Raw genomic sequence first — 19883 nt, 5'->3', positions numbered from 1 at the left:
TCAAAGTGATTCCAAGATGTTATATTTATATTTAGCATAGAATTAATTTTCAAGTTTCAGGTGTGCCTTAGCCTGATAAAAATGCCTTTGCTTTTTTCATGGGGTTGAAGGTCCTGTGCATAGGGCTTATTTTGGAGGGTGAGCAGAAGGCGTGCCCTTGTTTCTGCTGGGTCAGAAGGTTTCAAAGGAGAAGGAGGATTCCAGTAGCCTTTCCTTATTCTTTATAAAAGCACACTGTCTGAACTGTTGTCTTGGCAGTACAAAGAGTTTAAAAAAAAAAGAAAGAAAAAAGAACAATAGAACAATGAAGCAAGTTTTCAAAGAAATACTTGCAAAACGGAGCCAAAAGACTACCCTCAAATTCCATGATATCAATAGCTATTTTCTCTGAAGTGGGTACAAGGCTATTCTCTAGGGTGTGAAAAGAAAATATGAAAACTGCTATCCAAAACTTCTATCTATTTGTATTTTTTTAACCCAATCTTTCAAATTCTATGTTGTGTGTGTTTTCACAAATGTACCTATTATACCACACACACACATGCACACACACACAAACACCGTTTATGAATAAATGGAATACATTAGGGTGTGTTATTAAAGTTTTCACTGATAGGTACATAATCGAAAAGGCGGATGGCCACCGACTGACTATTCTTTTGCTGATATTGAAGGTATTTGGCTAAAACCCAAACAAACCTGCCATTAATTAGCATAATATCACACTCACACTCACCTTTTTACCATTATTCTCAATGACTTAACTATAAATACATCCATATAAACTAAAAAGGCAGTTAGAGTTCCAAACGTTAATTGTCTTCTAGAATAATTTTCATGTGTATGGACCCACACTCTTCCATCATGCAGTACAGAAATTTTCTGGAAAATTACTTCCAGTATCTTTGTCTTCTTTGCCTCCCTAAATGGTGAAATTCCTTTGTTACAGTTATTAATATACTGAGAATTTGGGGATGAAGAGTTTACCTCCAGGAACGGCATGATGTTGCACAGCCATCATGAGAGAAGGGATGCCCTTCGGAATGCATCCGGGCCAAATGGGTTCTACCCCATATTCTATAGGAACTTTTACTTTAAGTAAAAGCTCTTTCTGAACTACATAGGCATGTAGCTTGAGAGGCAATGGCAGAGTGGCTAAGGTTACTCTGAGAACTCAGTGTACATCTGGATATGAAAAGCACTTGGAACTGTGTCTGACACACACCATTTCTAAAGCGTTAGCAATTACTATTAAATTATTGCTCCAGTTAATGTTATCGTCACGCAGTACAGATCTGTATAGTTCTCTTCAATGTCTTGAGCATTCTTTTACTCACATGTAAGTAACATTTTCCTATATTTAAAACATCTCAATAATATATTTCAGAACACATTTTCTATATTTTGCCAGCTAATTCTAGTGATGATTTGATAATGACTTGATGTAAACGCTTCACAAAGCCCAGATGAATTTTTGGTTGTTAGGGGCAGGAGAAGAGTAATGGCCAAGAAGTAGGGTGACAGAAGACGGAAACCTGATAGGGTAATGCACCCCTTATTGAGACTTCGGGGGGCATCTCTGTCAGTGGACAGTGGGGAGGATGGACTTTGAGGCATGTGACAATTAAGCATGTCCTTATGTGCTTCAGTGTGTAAGAGGACTCAGCAAAAGATTATGCGTTCTTGGTCAAGGGAGAAAGATTGGCAAAAATGCATGTCTGCAGTGGGGACCCTGGAAGAAAGTGACAAGGATGATGCGGAAGGCAAACCATGTGTAAGATGTTATAATAAAGTCAAGGGCAGATAGGGGATCTACAAGGTGTCCTAGTCTCGGCTCTCTCCTCACTGCCTTCTGATTTCTTGTACCTGATACAGAAAACCCTGATGGTCCCTCACTGGTATTTTGTACACTGGACTATTTGCGGGAAATTTCAAACTGCAGGGAGGCGTTCTCTGCCACCCCAAATATTTTCAAGATGTTTCTTCTTACTATAACTTTACACATGTGCAGAAACATACAAAATGATTTTTGCTAGTAGTTGGAAAAAAAAATATCATTAACAATAACAAAAAAAGAATAAACAAAACATTCTTTTCTCCCTGTCTCCCATGGCATGCCAAAGACAAATATGAATTTCTAAGTTCTTCTTCTTCTTTCTTTTAATGTCTTAGAACTCCTGCTGTATCAGCACATATGGATCTCTCATTTTTTTTTTTTTTTTAAAGATTTTTTATTTATTTATTTGACAGAGAGAAATCACAAGTAGTCGGAGAGGCAGGCAGAGAGAGAGAGAGAGGGAAGCAGGCTCCCTGCTGAGCAGAGAGCCCGATGCGGGACTCGATCCCAGGACCCTGAGATCATGACCTGAGCCGAAGGCAGCGGCTTAACCCACTGAGCCACCCAGGCGCCCGATCTCTCATTTTTTTTAAAAAAAATAATTAGTTCATTAATTTTTAAGTAATTTCTACACCCAACATGGGGCTCAAACTCATGACCCTGAGGTCAAGAGTCACATGCACTTCCAACTGAGCCAGCCAGGTCCCCCACTAAGTTATTCTTGTTATTAGTGTGGCTAACTGACAACTTAACATAAATAACTCTCTACTTCTATATTCAGAAGGCTTACTCTTGCGCAAAATGCAAAAATAATTAATAACACTGAAATTGAAACAGCACAGCAAAAGGTTCAGATTCTCCTTCAGGAATATCAGGATCCACAGTACTGAGGAGATACATCAAGGACCCTAATTAACATGTTTTTATAACAGAGGAGGGAATTCGGTGGTGTTCTCAAACCTACCACAACGATCACAACATCCAGACAATTCCAGAAACTCCTGAAATAGTGTAGCTTGTGAATGCGAATTTCCAAGATCTCTTCCACCACATAGTAAAGGATAAAAAAACAAAAGATAATCTCACAGGCTGCCAGGAAGAAATCAAAAGTTGTGACATATCGGGTCAGCTTTACAGGCTGAAATTGCCAAGATGGAATCACACCGCCTGTTGCTGGGAATTCAACCAATAACCTGCGTTGCAATAAGAACAATTAAAACAGTAACAACAACAACATGGACGCAGCCAGGAAGGGACAGCCGTCTAGTCTGTCCCTGCACTCATATGGGATTCAAACTGTAACCACGAGTCACCCCAGGCTGGTGGCAGAATATTTTTTATCACAGCTAGTAACTACGCACTTGTACCATTCTGTGCCCCCAAAGGGAACAAGGCTTCCCAAGTCCTCCTAAAGAGATTATTCCTTCTTACTCTCGCCTTTACTTTTTTGGTATTTATACTGCTCAAAATGCTCTAAAGGTTTTTTTTTTTTTTTTCCCTTAATGTTGAAGCTAATCAACAAACAAGCCTTTCTAGGACTTCTATTAAATGCAAGTAATTCAACTAGGCAATGAAGAACATAAGAAATCTAACTCATGCATTCAAATGTGTACGGCTTATTGAGAAGCAGGATATGTGTTTGTGTGTGGATGTGTACGTGTGTGTGGATGTACAAGTATGTATGTGTATATATGCATGAACTGGGTTTCTACTACATTCATTTGGTATCACCTAACTAGCACTGAATGATTTGTCCTAGGGGATATTCTTGCTACCCTTCCCAGAGCCTTATAGTTAATAGGTGTTCTGCAAACGTCCAACAGTCTGAAACAGTAACATTTTTTACATTCATTCTGATGGCACTGATGGTTAGTTTTTTAGTATAGTTGAAGTGAGGATGTTTCTTGACAAATTCCCATTTTGGAGGTGTCACAGTGAAAAAGTTAAATGATTCGTTTAATCATACAGGTTCCCTATCAAACTAGAAATAGACTACCTAGCTCCTTCACTTTAAGACTTTCAAAAGACCTTCAGTCAACTAGTAGGTATAACTGTCTCTCTCTCTGTAGGACTGGTAGCCGCACCTGGAGCCCGAGTGTCTAGGACCCAAGCATGAGCAATCACCAGGTCCAGGCAGAGACAAGGGCAAATTAGAATTGGTCAAGGAAGGGCAGAAAGTAGCCTCTGTGCGCCAACTCCTCTCTCTGTCCTGCTCTGGCCCTGTGTCTGTCAGCCCCTCCAGAAACATAGACAGCAGCATCGAGAAATGAAATAATCGCCTTGAAGATATTCACTCGTAAAGTATGGGGAGGACGTGGAAAACATACTCAGGGCCTTCTACAGAAATTCCCTGAAATGTCAATCAGAGTTTAGTGCCTGTTTTTATCCTCTTTCTATTCAGATTGAAATCACGAAGAAAAGTTCAATAATAATTGCAATCGGTTTTCATTCACTTCTTGTAATAACTCTTATTTGACTTATGATGATACTATTTCCTTCAAAAGTTGTTAAATACATGGTCTGGAAAAATCCAACTGGCCATGTAAAGCTGACATGCGTTTAGCCTCAAAAATAATCACAAAATAAGGAAAGTATGAGAATTTATCCTTCTTTTTGGTTGGTAAATATATGTGCAAGAAATTCATGCCAGCTACGTCTGGGTGTTGCTGACACGTTCACCAGGAGCAGTCAAGTGAGTGAACTCTGGATCCCTCGGGACCTGTTCTACTTTTTTCCTTTTTTATATTACCTTATTACATATACCTTCTAATATACCACTTTATTAATTTGTTTCTTTTGCTTATTGTCTAGTATCCATCTCCTCCTGGATGAGCACAAGCTCTGGAAGACGAGGGATCTTTACTTTGTTCACTGCGGCATCCCCAGAGCTGAGAACTGTGCCTCGCACATACTAAGTGTCCAATAAACGTTTGCCAAATAAGTGAATAAATGAACACAAGGCTCCAGACAAGTCCGCAGGATTTTTGTCAGTTTTCTCATTGCTAACCAGAGTGATCAGGATGGCAATGTCACAGGATCTGAGAAGGAACTTTATGTGCCTTTGGTGAATCTTGTGTGTAAGCAGATACCTGGGTATCCTCCTGAACCCAGGCATAGCCCCTGATGGCTGTGCTTGTGTTCTTAAACAGTATCATCTGAGAGTGGGAAACTTGGAAAGGAGTCGAGGTTTGATGGCCAGAGGTCGTGGTAAAGGAGCATAGAGCACCCATCATCTTACAACCAGTAAGAATAGATACAAAACACGGTGCTTTTTCTGGGAAGGTTTCAGCTTTGGGATGAACTTGGACCAGACTTACATTTCTTCCCAACTCATAATATTCTAGGATCCTAACTCACTTGCACCAAATATATTTATCCCACCAAGCCTTTGGTTTCCCCCTTCACTTGCTATTGGCTCTGACCCTCAGTATTCTCTTTTAGCCAAAAGCAGCAATGGTTTCCTGGTCTCTCTCAGGACTGGGATGTACCTACAAGTACACAGACATGGGAGGGATCAGTGCCCTTGGTACACACCTGATCACACAGAACAGGTTAATGTTGGCGTTGTATACCGAAAAATCAATAAAAGTGGCCCTGGTTCCTCGGTCCAGCCAGCCGTTTTTCTTGAGGCTGGCAACCTGAGCCGCTGTCTCCTCTCTTGTTCTTGACAAATCCAGGTAATAGCCAGCTCCGCTATAGGTTGCAATCATTCCCCAGTGGCTACTCCCATTCAAGTCTTTTTCACTTGTGTAGATCCAACTAATTAAAAGACAAAAGGGAAACAAAACAATCAGTGGAACACTTAATGGCAATTACAAAGACAGCTGGTTCCCCGCATAACTGAGTATGTAATAAATCAAGTTAAGTCTTATCAAGTTGGGTAACATGCTTGGTGGGGGCTTTGTGTTTTCTTATTTAACTCTCATACACTTATTATCTCCATTTTAGGAATGAGGGCCCTGAAGCTCAGTGAGGTCCACTCAATCTCACAGCTTCTGAGGTTATTGTCAGGAACCCACACCAAGCCAGAGTCTCTAGAATCTGTGCTATTAACACTCAGTCTATATGGGTAACTATACTTAGGAGCTAGATGACTCTAGGCTCTCAGAGAAAATTGCAGACAAGTTCATCAAGTACCACTAATGGCAACTGAACCAAACAAGACTCCACAGGGCATTTGGGAATTAATTAATTAACCAATTAACTTGAGAGGCAACTGAACCAAACAAGACTCCACAGGGCATTTGGGAATTAATTAATTAACCAATTAACTTGAGAGGGGGGGAGAGAGTGGTGGGGAGCAGAGGGAGTGCGGGGAGACAGAGAGAAAATCTTAACCAGGCTCCAGGACCAGTGCAGATTCCAACATGCGGCTCGATCTCAGGACCTTGAGATCATGACTGGAGCTGAAATCAGGAGTTTGACACTAACCAACTGAACCACCCAAGCTTTCCAGGGCATTTGGGAATTTAATCCACAAATATTGGCAGAGGCTCTCTTGGGAACCAGATACTTCTCTGGCATTAATGAGGATATAAAGATGAACCAAGTTCCTTTCCAGCTCATTTATAGGAAGTGGGGAGAGAAAAGACATGAAACAATTCAAATACAAGGTAGATGGATGATGTCCAAGAGAAGAAAGAGAAATTTCTCAGGCAAATCAGAGGAAAGCTGTTCTTGTCCAGGCATCCAGTGACAGGGAAGGTCCATCAGAGAAAGCTTTTGGAAGAAGCTGCAGTGGACCTGGGCTATGAAAGAATTCAGGCAGGCACCAGTGGATGGGAAGGGTGTTTTCAAGCCTGAGGCAGGGGGTAGGGGGTTGGGAGAGGTGGAGGGAGGCAGGGGAAGTACAAGGCACCCGGCTAGTAGCTGAGGTCGGCTCACACACATGAAGCAAGAAGGCTGAAAGGTAGACAGTGATCAGACTGTGAGGGAAGGGGTCACGGAGGGAAGGTTTCTGAGAGGCACAGAACAGGGTTCCTTCCTCTGGTGGCAGCAGGAAAGACTGGAGTGGTGAGAATAGGAGGCTCACATGTAGAAAAAAAGTGGCCACAGCAGGTCTAAGACCGCTTTTCCTTAGGAAGGCCTGCTGGGAAGGCTGCACCTTGGCTGGCATCTGCAACTTGATAAAAGGCTCCCTACGTTGATACGAAACTTATCTGACCAACTTGTCTGACCGGCTGCTTCTCCCTCTCCTCTGCCTCATCCCCCCCACCCCACCCCAACCCGCTCATAAGTGTGTGCTCTCAAATGACTAAAATCTAAGTGACTAGGAAGAGTGATTGTGCCTAGACCGTCAGCAAAAACACAGTGGCTTATGCCCAACGACTGCCTGCCTTCTGGGAGCCTGGCATTCTGCCAGGCAGTGGCCGCCTATGTGACTAGCACCCAGCGACTACCTTGGGCACCAAGTCTCTAATGAGCCTCTCTGACACACAACAGTTCATACATGTTGTCACAGCTTGTTCCTGGAGGAATTCAGCGTGTCCTATGTGACTCCGCTGGGAGAGGGCTTCTGGAAGCCTGCGTGTTGTTTCCTCCAAACCTTCCCCCATGTGCCTGGACCCTCTGCTGCTTTTGCTTTTATCCTTTTATTGCGTTGAAGCTAGCCATGAACATGACTGGATGACTGCGAATCCTTCCGGCGCACCCTGAGCCTGGGAGTGGTCCTGGGCACTGACACAGCTCGGTTAGCAGTGGCTGCAACTACTCAGAGGAGCCGATGAGGCCTGAGCCAGAGCAATGAGAGGAGGACAGGATGATGGACAGGAAGGATGGACAGACTGTCAGCAGAACGTGGCCTCTGACTTGGAAGCTGGAGCGAGGGAGAAGGGACATCTGAAAAAAATGGAGATTCTCTTTTTGGATAACGCTAAGGAGCTGGTAGGACAAAGGGAGGATATAGATTTGGCTTTTGTTTCCTGTCACTAGAACATAAGCTCTGTAAAGACGGGGAATTTGTTTCTGTTTTGTTTCCTGCTGCTTTGTTACCCCAGCCAGCACCAAGGGTGTTTCTAGAAGAGGGAGACTTCACTGAGAAAATGCTGGCACATGTTAACACTCTGTACACTTGTTGAAGAAACAATAAATTATCAAACGGGCATGAGAGAGGAAGTCACTGGAATGCCAAGGGCAAGAATGTAAAGAAAGCAAAGCTAGAGATCTGAATACAGAACCCGGGAGTAAGAGAGAAGTGGGAGAGTTAAGAGGGGCATTACAGGATGAAGGGAACCCCAAGTTTAGTGTCACTCTCAGAAGTCAAAAAAACGAGCAATCAACATGGCCGAGTTCTGCAGAGGTTGGACGGGCTGAAGATCAAGAACTGGTCACTGAGGGGCGCCGGGGTGGCTCAGTCATTAAGCATCTGCCTTTGGCTCAGGTCATGATCCCAGGGTCCCATCCGGCTCCCTGCTCAGGGGGAAGCCTGCTTTCCCTCCCCCACTTCCCCTGCTTGTGTTCCTGCTCTTGCTGTGTCTCTAATAAATAAATAAATAATCTCTAAAAAAAGAAAAAAATTGGTCATTGGGTTGGCAAATTCAACAAATCCACTGGTGGCTTCCAAGAGAGATGTCAGAAGCACAAAGTTTAAGCTTTAAGGAGTGAATCTGTGGTAAGGGAATGGAAGTGGCAAGTGAAGGCTACTCTTTCCAGATGCTTGTGGAGTTGAACGGAAGGAGAAATGGGAGTAACTTGAGAATAGGGCAGAATCAAGGGGTGGTTTGGATCCACAGCGGTCCATCCTGTAGTGGAAATCACGCACCCATCTATGCCCCGGTGAGTATTTACGGAGCAGTGTTAGATACCAGCCAGCGGTCAAGGTTGTAAGAATACAGCAGCGAATGGAATATAGTCCCTGTGGTCCAGAAGCCTGAATACTGAGAAGGAGCTGAGGGAGACCAAGAGACACCCCAACAGCGTAATTGCTATGGAAGGAGCAATGTGGTTTAGTGGAAGAATCACGGGTTTTGGAGTCAGGCTGGTTAAATCCCAGCATGGTTCCGTTTGTGAGCTGTGATGCTTTGGGTAAGTTAGCCTCAGTTTTTTCATCAACAACATAGAGATGACATGTATTTCAGGTTGTTTTGTGAAAGCAAATGAGACAACGCATGAAATCCCTTCTTAAATAGCATCTGGTAAGTGGCTGCATCTACTTCTCTTATTAATGATATGAAATAAGTAAAATATTAAACCTGGACAAAACATCTTTTGGGATGATTTGATCCCTTTATGCTGAATCTTCTGACCTTTACTTAGTGTGTTCCTTAGGGACTCTGGTCCTAAATAAGATATCCACTGGATGACAGACAAAGAATCTGATCACAGGAAGGCTGGCTGCCCCACTGTCTATGAACAAATCTGGAGTCTGGCTGTCTCAGTTCAAGAGAGGGATCTAGATGAACTGACAGAATTAATTAGTAAAGTGTAGAAGACAATTCTAACCACAGTGACTCCCCCAGGGGCAATGACCCTAAGAGGTCTACCTTGGGACAGCTTGAGCATTCTTCTTATTTCTTTATAATAACTGCAGTAATTCTAAAAATAATGACTATCCTCCCTTAATACACAAGATGTTATAGGTGTGGTTACAAAAGAACACCCAAAATCCGTGCCAATATGCACAGGAACAATACCTACACAAAATCAGATTCCACACATTTGAGAGGACAGGCTTTCAACCAGACACAAAACTGCCTCACAAGCTTATTATACACTTTAAATACCTGTAACTTTGAACCAAAATGTATTTGTAAATGCTAGTAACATGAGAATTTACACACCAGACCAGTTCTCAGTAACAACCCAGTGAATGTCATCCCCGGATCTAGAAAAAAAGGATTCAGGCATCTTCAAAGAAACTTCCAAAGGCCCAGGTAGCTGCCTTCTTGGGGGCCATATGGTCAACAATTTAGCCTTTTGAAAAATACGTATGCAGGAGCCAAAGGGGGTAAAAAGTAGAAAAAACCTGAGAAACCAAAGGCCAACTTGGCCATGGTCTTAAGTCTAAGCACTGAAGACTCACTTAAAGCACATTCTCCTCGGTTAAGGGGTTAGAGGATGAATGAATGAATGAATGAAGGAGTTAATGAGAAGCCAGGGCACTGATACTTACGCAGTTCCATTTCTTGGACCGAAAGGAGCCCTGTCTTCACTACTGACCGAGTAGACATCATAGCACTCTTTAATCTCATCTCTCAAGTCCTGGGGGATCGAACAGGACCCATTTCTGACTTTGAGTTGCCGGATACGTGGCACCCCTAGCAGGAGGTTCTCGTAGTAGATGAAGCTTCGGTTGTCAGCTTCCGTTCTGTTGCTGGGCTGAGTCTTCCAGTAAAGCCCATCCAGTAAGGCACCTTCTGTGAACTGAAAGTGAAGGAAACATTGTGGAAAAGTTTTTTGAAGAGCCCCAAGCTTAATGGCTGTTTTGCTCTTTCCTGGAATGTTTGCATGACCAATAGTCTGGGAACTCTGTAAACACGGCAGAGTGACAAGTGACCGTTCTGTCACTTGCTAGCTGTGAGGCCTTGAGCAGGATCCAACTTTAAGCCAAGGTTCCTGCATCTATAATATCCATCCTCTGCATGGCTGCTACCCTGGTCACCAGTAGGTGCTTAACAAAGGGCAACTCAGATTTTTATGCTAGGACTAAAGGTGTGTGTGTGGGGGGATTCACATAAGTCCACAAGTATGAACAATTTTATTTTCCCTTATTAAAACAGCATCCTGGGGGCACCTGGGTGGCTCAGTCGATTAAGCGTCTGACTTCAGCTGGGGTCATTATCCCAAGGTCCTGGGATGGAGCCCCGTACCGGGCTCCCAGCTCGGTGTGGAGCCTGCTTCTCCCTCTCCCTCTGCTTACCACTCTGCCTGCTTTTGATCCCTGTCTCTCTCTCTTGGATAAATACATAAAATCTTTAAAACAAAACAAAACAACTTCCTACATAATCGCGGTTCCAAACTTGTCTGGAGAGGAAAACACTAGCTTTAGTTACCAGTCTGCCATCTGGTGGATCATTTAAGTGTCTGGATTATTTTTTTATTTTTATTTTTTTTAATTAACATATATTATTTGCCCCAGGGGTACAGGTTTGTGAGTCATCAGGCTTACACATCTCACAGCACTCACCATAGCACATACCCTCCCCAATGTCCATCACCCAGCCACCCTCTCCATAACCCCTCCACCCCCCAGCCCTACCCCTCAAATTCCTTGATTCAGAGAGATCATATGGTAATTGTCTTTCTCTGATTGACTTATTTCACTCAGCATACTACCCTCTAGTTACATCCATGTCATTGCAAATGACAAGATTTTGTTTCTTTTGATGGCTACATAGTATTCTAAAACACACACACACACACACACACACACACACACACACACTTTTTTTTTAATTTTTAAAGATTTTTATTTATCTATTTGACAGAGACACAGCGAGAAAGGAAACACAAGCAAGAGGAGAGGGAGAGGGAGAAGCAGGTTTCCTGTGGAGCAGGGCGCCCAATGCAGGGCTTGATCCTAGGACCCTGGGATCATGACCTGAGCCGAGGACTCTTAACCACTGAGCCACTCAGGTGCCCCTACCACATTTTCTTTATCCATTCATCTGTTGATGGACATCTAGGTTCCTTCCAAGTGTCTGGATTATTGTGGCCTATAGTGAACTCTGTAAGTGCCCCCCACCCCTGCCACTGCCGCTGCTTTTCGAGCTTGGCATTCATTACCATGGAACTGTACATATTGGAGAAGTCTCTCATTAGTCTGCCTTAGGGGAGAAGAAGCTGTTTCCAGTGTCTTATCCTTATTAGATAATCAGTAGAGAACAACTGGTTTGCTTTGCTGAGGCTGGGAGAGGCGGGGTTTGGATGCCAAGTATTTTTAGGTGTCAGCATTAATGGGTTCATATGGTCCGGTTTCCTCTATCTTTACAACCACCAGCTCTGACCCCAGGGTTCAGTAAGAGCTTTAGAAAGCACCTCTGCTGGAAGAAACGAGTCTTTCCTCCAGTTTCCCTTTTGATTTTCTTAGGTTCTGAGCACTATACCTCCCAGATCAGTCTAACATTTCTCCTACAGTATCACTCAAAATTTACCCTTGGTTACCATGTTGGATTTTCTGACAATCTGGGAACGGCCTGGGTTGAACTTCACATTAACGATCTCTAAAAGAACGTGCCTGCCTTGTATCAGGCGCTGTTCTAGGCTACATGTCAACATTAACAAAGAGACAAAAGACAAAAAAAAAAACAAAAACCCAAAAAAACAAAAACCCAAAGCAAGACAAAACAACCAAATCTTGCCTTTAGAGGCCATACAGCCTAGGAGATACTCAACATACACTTACTGAATCATGAATGACTGAGTGAATTACATACTAGGGAGAGGAAGTGCCTGTCAGGCTGGAAACAAGGCCATTTTTCTCCCTCGCTGATCATGTGTAAGCAAGCTGAATGACTCTTCATCCCTCACCTACCACCAGTGTGTAATGTGAGCCCTTGCCTCATATGGTTGCTTGGGATTAAAGGCAGGAAGGTACGAAACACGCAGCAGGGTGTAAGACACATACATGGTTCTCAGTCTAACACCTCGCCATAGCCTTCGCCTCATACAGCATCACAAAGTAGGTCCTACAGATGGATACTGCTGACTTAAATTTATGAAACCCAATGAACAATTTTCAACAGTAAAGAGGTACGTTGAAAGTCATCTGCAAATACCTTCCAGAAGTCTTCCATCGAAGAAAGTGTTTTAAAGTTTGTTTTCTCTGTTTTGGACACTGGGGTATCCAGGAAGAGCTGTGACATTATCCGGGTATAGTAGTACGCACTGGAGCTCATCATCCCATAGGTCACTGGAACACAGAAAAAGCCACGTGAACCCTGTGGGGAAACCCGCACACTCACTTGCACACTCCCAGTGGGCAGGCGGGTAGCCACAAACATTCTGCTGTGTCCCCTGCCTTCCTTCCCTTTACCATTCTTCTAGGATCTCTCCCTAGCTCTTGGGCCTACAAAAGAAATAAATTCACATTGGCTTATGGGAAACAAAACTGGCTCACTACAGGGAATGAAGTTAAGATCAAGTGCCTCTACTTGACATCTGGGACGGGCCTATTCAACCTCACCCCCCACCCCCCACTAGCCCCTCCACGCAGTGAGGCTGCTCCTGGATCAGCCCCTCCACACGGTGAGGCTGCTCGGCACAGGCGCCTACAGAGGCCATGCTGCACTCCTTGTCCTGCGGCTGGGCACACACTGTCACGCTCCCTACAATAACGCGGGCGGCTGCTCTCTGTTCCGCATCACTTCTCCATTCTTCTCTGCTCTGCACCTCGAGGCTGACCACTACAGACTGTACCACATGAGCTCCCTTGCCCTTGGATTGCCCATGTATTTGGCCCAGAGGAGGCCGAGCGGGAAATCCGGGGACCTGAGAAGAGCGAGGCTGGGTTTGCTTCCTCTGCCTGTACTCTATTCTCCACCACCTGGATGCAGTTTGGCAGGGCACCCTCTAAGCTTGGCCATGGCTGCTGGGGGAAATCTCCCCTCCCGCAGCCACACTGGGTTCATGCCATGCCATTCGCTCCCTTGTCCCCTCAGGTCTGGCGGTGGTAACTGTTTCGAGGGCCTCACTCCCCTTGCAGGTTCCCATAACCCTCCCACTAGTGGAAACAGTCCCTTCATTAAATGCTCTTTAATTGCCACTTTGAGCTTTCCATCTCTTTCCTTCCAGAATGCTAATACAGACACTTCTGCCTCCCATCTCCCTATCATATCTTCTACAGAACCCTCTAAAGCCAAGCTACACCCCTGCCATGAAATTTGCTGATTACATCAGCCCATTCCGGTCCCAGAGGGAGATGGGAAGGTAATTTATAGGCGTAGTGGGTTACAGGAGATCAGAGGTTGAATCTTGGCCGTGTCTGCTACTATGTGGCCTGTGCAAGTTGTTTAAACTTTCTGTTCTTTTCGTTGCTTTTTTTTAAGTAGGGGCTTGAACTCAACAACCCTGAGATCAAGACCTGATCGGAAATCAAGAGTCAGATGCTTAACTGACTGAGCCACCTGGGTGCCCCAAGCTGCTTAAACTTTCTGAGCTTTGGTTTCCTTTTCTGTAGGATGGGGATAACTAGCTATCCCATGGGAGTTTTGGGTGCTTAGATAAGAACAGTAACTAGTAGGAGTGCCTGGGTGGCTCAGTGGGTTAAGCCTCTGCCTTCAGCCTGGGTCATGATCTCAGGATCCTGGGATCAAGCCCCGCATCGGGCTCTCTGTCAGGCAGGGAGTCGGCTTCCCCCCCGCCCCCCGCCGCCTCTCTGCCTACTTGTGATCTCTCTCTCTCAGATAAATAAATAAAATTAAAAAAAAAAACCAAACAAACAAACTAGTAAGTAGTAACTAAAAATTGCCCAATATAGTGGTTGAAATTTACGAGTCCAATAATGATGGTTTTTTCTCCTTAATCAGTTGCTCTAACACATCTATTAAAAATTTCAGTGCTTTTATCAGGGCTGTCTTACACTGGACGCTAACGATTGCATGTACAATATGCTATGATCCCTCTCACTGACAAAAAGCTGCAAGGGAAAACACTTCTCTCTTATACTTCTTTCAACCACAGAGGTTTTACTCTTCTTTTAACCATTGTTCTCAACATCCAGTGGGTGATTAATACTTAGCTGACTCTGTAATAATCTTCAAGCATCATAAAATGCATTTTAAAACCTTGTATTATATGATTTGGAGATAAAGTGCTACTGGGTGAAATCTCGTCCCCACCTATGCAGCAGAGAAAATCATTTAAAAAGAGGAGTAGACAGTAGTGATTCAAACCCAAGTGTGTTTTAGAGTCTACCTTGAGCAGTCAGTGGATCAAACACACAGTCATGAGGCTTCTGTGCTCTATCAGGAGGGGAAGGAATGTTTTCCTGTCCCCTTAGTTAGGCTCTCTCTCCTCCCTGTCCCTAGGACACACAAATTAGGATAAGAACATTCCTCTTCAAGTGTTACATGACCTGCTACCTCTCAAAACTAAACTGAGCCAGAGTTAGGGGCTTAGGACTTAATCCATTCACATTTATGAAACAAAGTACTTAAGAAGATAAGCAAGGTGTGATCTCCATCAGTAAGAAGAAAAGCCAATAAGCTTCCCTGGGAACAGCACTGAGCAAGGTACAATGAACTCTATAGGAAAGCTTTCTGTGGATCCAGAGACAGCTGAGGGAACAAAGCTGATATCATGCAAAAGAGGACAAGGGAAGGATCCCCAAAACCTAATAAATAATTACTAAGCTGATTTTTTCAATTAACTTGAAATTAAAATTTGCTTTGGATTGATTGATTCCGAATGTTTTACCTGTTTTTTTTTATTTGTTTAAAAAAATTATGACAAATGATTTAAAGATTTTGCTTTATAAATTATGCTAGTTCTATCTATACACAAATGTAAGTATTTGAGCCACTGATTAAAAATTGTAACTCTTTTGTTTTCCTATATTTTTAGTATCGATTGCTTTTGAAATTCTCAGGACCTATATGAAATTTCAAGGCTTCACTAAAAGGGAAGTGATGCACTCCCTTGGCTATTTAGCACCATCTGTTGGGCATCCAGAGAAACAATGTCATCTAGCTTTGAAGGGATGATTTGAAGGGATGATTATTCTAATACATTCAATCAGTCCCTCAATATTAACTCAATCAATATTAACTGAGTCCCTCCCTTGTGCTAAGTCCTGGGTTGGTCCATGGGATATCTCTGAGTGCCAGTGCCACACATTCCAGGCAACATCTGCACCATGAGTCCAAGTAGGTTGTAGCTAAAGCACCCCCAGGATTTGGAAGCAGAATGATCTGGGTTTGAGTTTCAGCTTTGCTTTATCAAGAATGTCTGCCTCTGTGGTTGTGATAGTAGGCCTTGTGTTTTGGGATCTCAGACAAATACTTCTCTGAGCTTGAGTTTCACCTACAAGGAAGCGGGTATAATAATATATAGGGCAGGATGCCTGCGTGGCTCAGTCAGTTAAATGGCTGTCTTCAGCTAAGGTCATGATCCCAGGGTCCTGGGATGGAGACTTGCATCCCCATGGGACTCCTTACTCAGCAGGGAGCCTGCTTCTGCCTCTGCCTCTGCCCTCCCCCCTGCTTATGCATGCACTCTCTCTGGCAAATAAATCTTTTTTTTTTTTTTAAAGGTTTTATTTATTTATTTGACAGACAGAGATCACAAGTAGGCAGAGAGGCAGAGAGAGAGAGAGAGGAGGAAGCAGGCTCCCTGCTGAGCAGAGAGCCCGATGCGGGACTCGATCCCGGGACCCCGAGATCATGACCTGAGCCGAAGGCAGCGGCTTAACCCACTGAGCCACCCAGGCGCCCCTGGCAAATAAATATCTTAAAAAAAAAATAATGTCTAGGGCTTCTGCATGGTTTAATGGGAGAAATGTATGTGAAGACATTTTGGACAATGTCAAATGCAGTAATACAAGACTGTTAAATTATTTTCTCTTCAATCCCAGATGGAGAAAGCCCACTTGGAAAATAGCATTCACTCTTTAAATGATATGAATCATGAAAAAAAAAATACAGGATGAAACAGATAACCTTAAATGAGGAATAAAAAGGAGTAAAATGTTAAAAAATATAAGCTAAAGGAGAAATATATGTCCAATGTGTATATATTTCTTCTACTATATAACCCTTGTCTTAACTTCCAAGTTCCCTTTGCCATAAAATAAGGCAGAATAAAAAATATTATCACAGCATCATCAACTAATCAGCATGCACTATAAATAAAGCTGTTTTAAAAACGTGCCTCAGATCAGAGAGGCAAGATGGTGAAGGAGGAGCAGCCTGAAATGACATCAGATCCCAGGAGTTCAGCTAGATAGTTATCAAACCATTCCGAACACCTACAAACCCAACAAGAGATCTAAGAAAAGAAGAGCAGCAATTCAAAGAACAGAAAATCGACCACTTTCTGAAAGGTAGGATGTGCGGAGAAATGAATCTGAAGCAGCGGGAAGATAGACCATGGGGGGAGGGGGTGGCTCCTGGCAAGCGGCGGAGCAATGGAGCACTAAATCAGAACTTTTAGAAGTCTGCTCCACTGAGGGACATCGCTCCAGAGGCTAAGCAGAGCCCTCGCAGGGACAGTGTGGTCTCCGGTCCCATGGGGTCACAGAAATGTCGGGGGTGCCTGAGTGTGGTATCAGAGCAGGGAAGCTGGCTCCAGAGATGGAGCTGAGGAGTGAGCTCTCAGCTTGGGGTCACCTTAAACCGTGATCCAAGGCACAGTTGGGCCACTCACTGCTTTTTGAGCACAGACCCCACAAGTGGCAAGTCCAGGGAAACACCTTTCTGCTTCAGGAGGAGCTGTGCAGCAGGGATCTGCTGGATTTGGAGACTCCAAACAAGGCTGTGTGCCAGAGATAGAAATGCTCAGTACCAGGCCAGGTGAGCTTGGAGTGCAGCCAGAGACCAGGGAGAAAGGAGTGACTGACTACTTATCTCTGAGGGCGCACTGAGGAGTGGGGCCCCGAGCTCTTGGCTCCTCCAGGCCAGGGACTGGGAGACTGCCATTTTCATCCCATCCTCCAAAGCGATACAGAAAGCATTCAGGGAACAAAAACTACCAAGAGTGAACCCAAGCAGATTACTTAGCCGGTCCCTGGTGAGGCGGTGCAATTCTGCCTTGGCCAAAGACATCTGAGAATCACTGCAACAGGCCCCTCCCTCAGAAGATCAGCAAGAACATCCTGCCAAGACCAAGTTCACTATCAAGGAGAACAGCAGAACTCCAGAGCTAGGGGAAAGCAACGCATAGAATTCATGGCTTTTTCCCCCGTGATTCTTTAGTCTTGCAAAGTTAAATTTCTTTAAATTTTGCTTTTTTTCTTATTTTTTTAACTTCTCCTCTTTTCTCTTTTAACATTTTTAAGTAGTTTATCTAAATAAGACCTTTCTAAAAAAAAAAATCTTTTTAAACCTTCATTGTCATACTCATATTTTATCCCTTCACTGTATTTAATCTTATTTTTTATATACATATAGGTTTTTTTTTCCTAAAAAATTTTGGGATACAATTTCTTCTAATAGATCAAAATATACCCTAATCTACCACATGGCTTTGTTCTAGTCCCCAGCCTGAGCACATTCTCTCCTCTTTTTTCAACCAACTTATCTTATCAATTTCTTTTTTAGAATTTTTAAAAAATTTTCACCTTTACAGTCATATTCCACCCCTTCATCGGGTTTACCCTTATTTTTGTATATATGTAAGTTTTCCTTTCTTTAAAACTTTGGGAGGTAGTGTCTTCTAAGAGACCAAAATACACCCAAAATGAAGTCGATGGCTCTGTTCTATTCACCAGTCATATATATATATATTATATATATATATTATATATATAATTTTTAATTTTTTAAAAAGATTTTATTTATTTACTTGACAGACAGAGATCACAAGTAGGCAGAAAGGTAGGCAGAGAGAAAGGAAGGGAGGCAGGTTCCCTGCTGAGCAGAGAGCCTGATGCAGGGCTCAATCCCAGGACCCTGGGATCATGACCTGAGCCGAAGGTGGAGGATTTAACCCACTGAGCCACCCAGGCGCCCCTATAACTTTTAATTTTTAAATTTTTATTTTTTTCCTCCATTCTTCTCCCCCAAGTTTGGATCTCTTCTGATTTGGTTAGCATACATTTTTCTGGGGTCTTTGCCACCCTTCCAGTATTTTATTCTCTGTCCATATATTCTTATCTGGATAAAATGACAAGGCGGAAAAACTCACCACAAAAAAAAGAACAAGAGGCAGTACCAATGGCTAAGGACCTAATCAATTCAGACATTGGTTATATGTCAGAACTAGAGTTTAGAATGACGATTCTCAAGGTGCTAGCTGGGCTCAAAAAAGGCATGAAAGGTATTAGAGAAACTCTTCTGGAGAAATAAAAGAACTAAAATCCAACCAAGTTGAAATAAAAAAAGCTATTAATGAGGTGCAATAAAAAAAATGGAGGCTCTTACTGCTAGGATAAATGAGGCAAAAGAGAGAATTAGTGATATAGTAGACCAAATGACGGAGAATAAAGAAACTGAGCCAAAGAAAGACAAACAATTACTGGACTGCAAGGGGAGAATTCGAGAGGTAAGTGATACCACAAGATGAAACAATATTAGAAAAATTGGGATTCCAGAAGAAGAAAGAGAGAGACAGAAGGTATATTGGAGATAATTATAGTAGAGAATTTCCCTAATATGGCAAAGGGAACAAGCATCAAAATCCAGGAGGCACAGAGAACCCTCTTCAAAAATCCATAAAAATAGGTCCACACCCCATCATTTAATAGTAAAACTTACAAGTCTTAGTGACAAAGAGAAAATCCTGAAAGCAGCTCAGGAGAAGAAATTTGTAACATACAATGGCAGAAATATTAGACTGGCAACAGACTTATCCACAGAGACCTGGAGGCCAGAAACAACTGGCATGATATATTCAGAGCATAAAATGAGAAAAATATGCAGCCAAGAATACTATATCCAGCTAAGCTATCACTGAAAATAGAAGGAGAGGTAAGAAGCTTCCAGGACAAATAATAATTAAAGGAATTTGCAAACACCAAACCAGCCCTACAGGAAATATTGAAAGGGGTCCTCTAAGGAAATAGAGAGCCTAAAAGTAGTAGGCCAGAAAGGAACAGAGACAATATACAGTAACAGTCACCTTACAGGGAATATAATGGCACTAAATAACGTTGAATGTAAAAGGGCTAAATGCCCCAATCAAAAGACAGAGGGTAACTGCCTTCGGCTCAGGTCATGATCCCAGGGTCCTGGGATCGAACCCCACATCGGGATCTCTGCTCAGCAGGGAGCCTGCTTCCTCCTTTCTCTCTGCCTACTTGTGATCTCTGTCAAATAAATGAATAAAATCTTAAAAAAAAAAAAAAAAAGACAGAGGGTAAGAGAATGAATAAAAAAAAACCCAAACCCATCAATATGGTGTATTCAAGAAACTCATTTTAGACCCAAAGACACCTCCAGATTTAAAGTGAAGG

General features: G+C 43.1%; 1 protein-coding gene across 1 annotated transcript in view; it reads right to left on the bottom strand.

Moving 5' to 3' along the window:
- Nucleotides 1-19883, bottom strand: part of PKD2 (polycystin 2, transient receptor potential cation channel) — a 59734-nt gene that overhangs the window by 20818 nt on the left and 19033 nt on the right. The window contains exons 3-6 of the mRNA XM_032332839.1: nt 12553-12686; nt 9948-10198; nt 5372-5596; nt 2802-3030 (exon numbers count right to left, since the gene is read on the bottom strand). Coding sequence (XP_032188730.1) covers nt 2802-3030; nt 5372-5596; nt 9948-10198; nt 12553-12686 — 839 coding nt within the window. The remainder of the gene's footprint in view (nt 1-2801; nt 3031-5371; nt 5597-9947; nt 10199-12552; nt 12687-19883) is intronic.

Source organism: Mustela erminea, chromosome 2 (genome assembly GCF_009829155.1).
Source record: "Mustela erminea isolate mMusErm1 chromosome 2, mMusErm1.Pri, whole genome shotgun sequence".
In the NCBI taxonomy this organism is placed as follows: Eukaryota; Metazoa; Chordata; class Mammalia; order Carnivora; family Mustelidae; genus Mustela; species Mustela erminea.
This window is presented reverse-complemented; position numbering and strand designations above follow the sequence as displayed.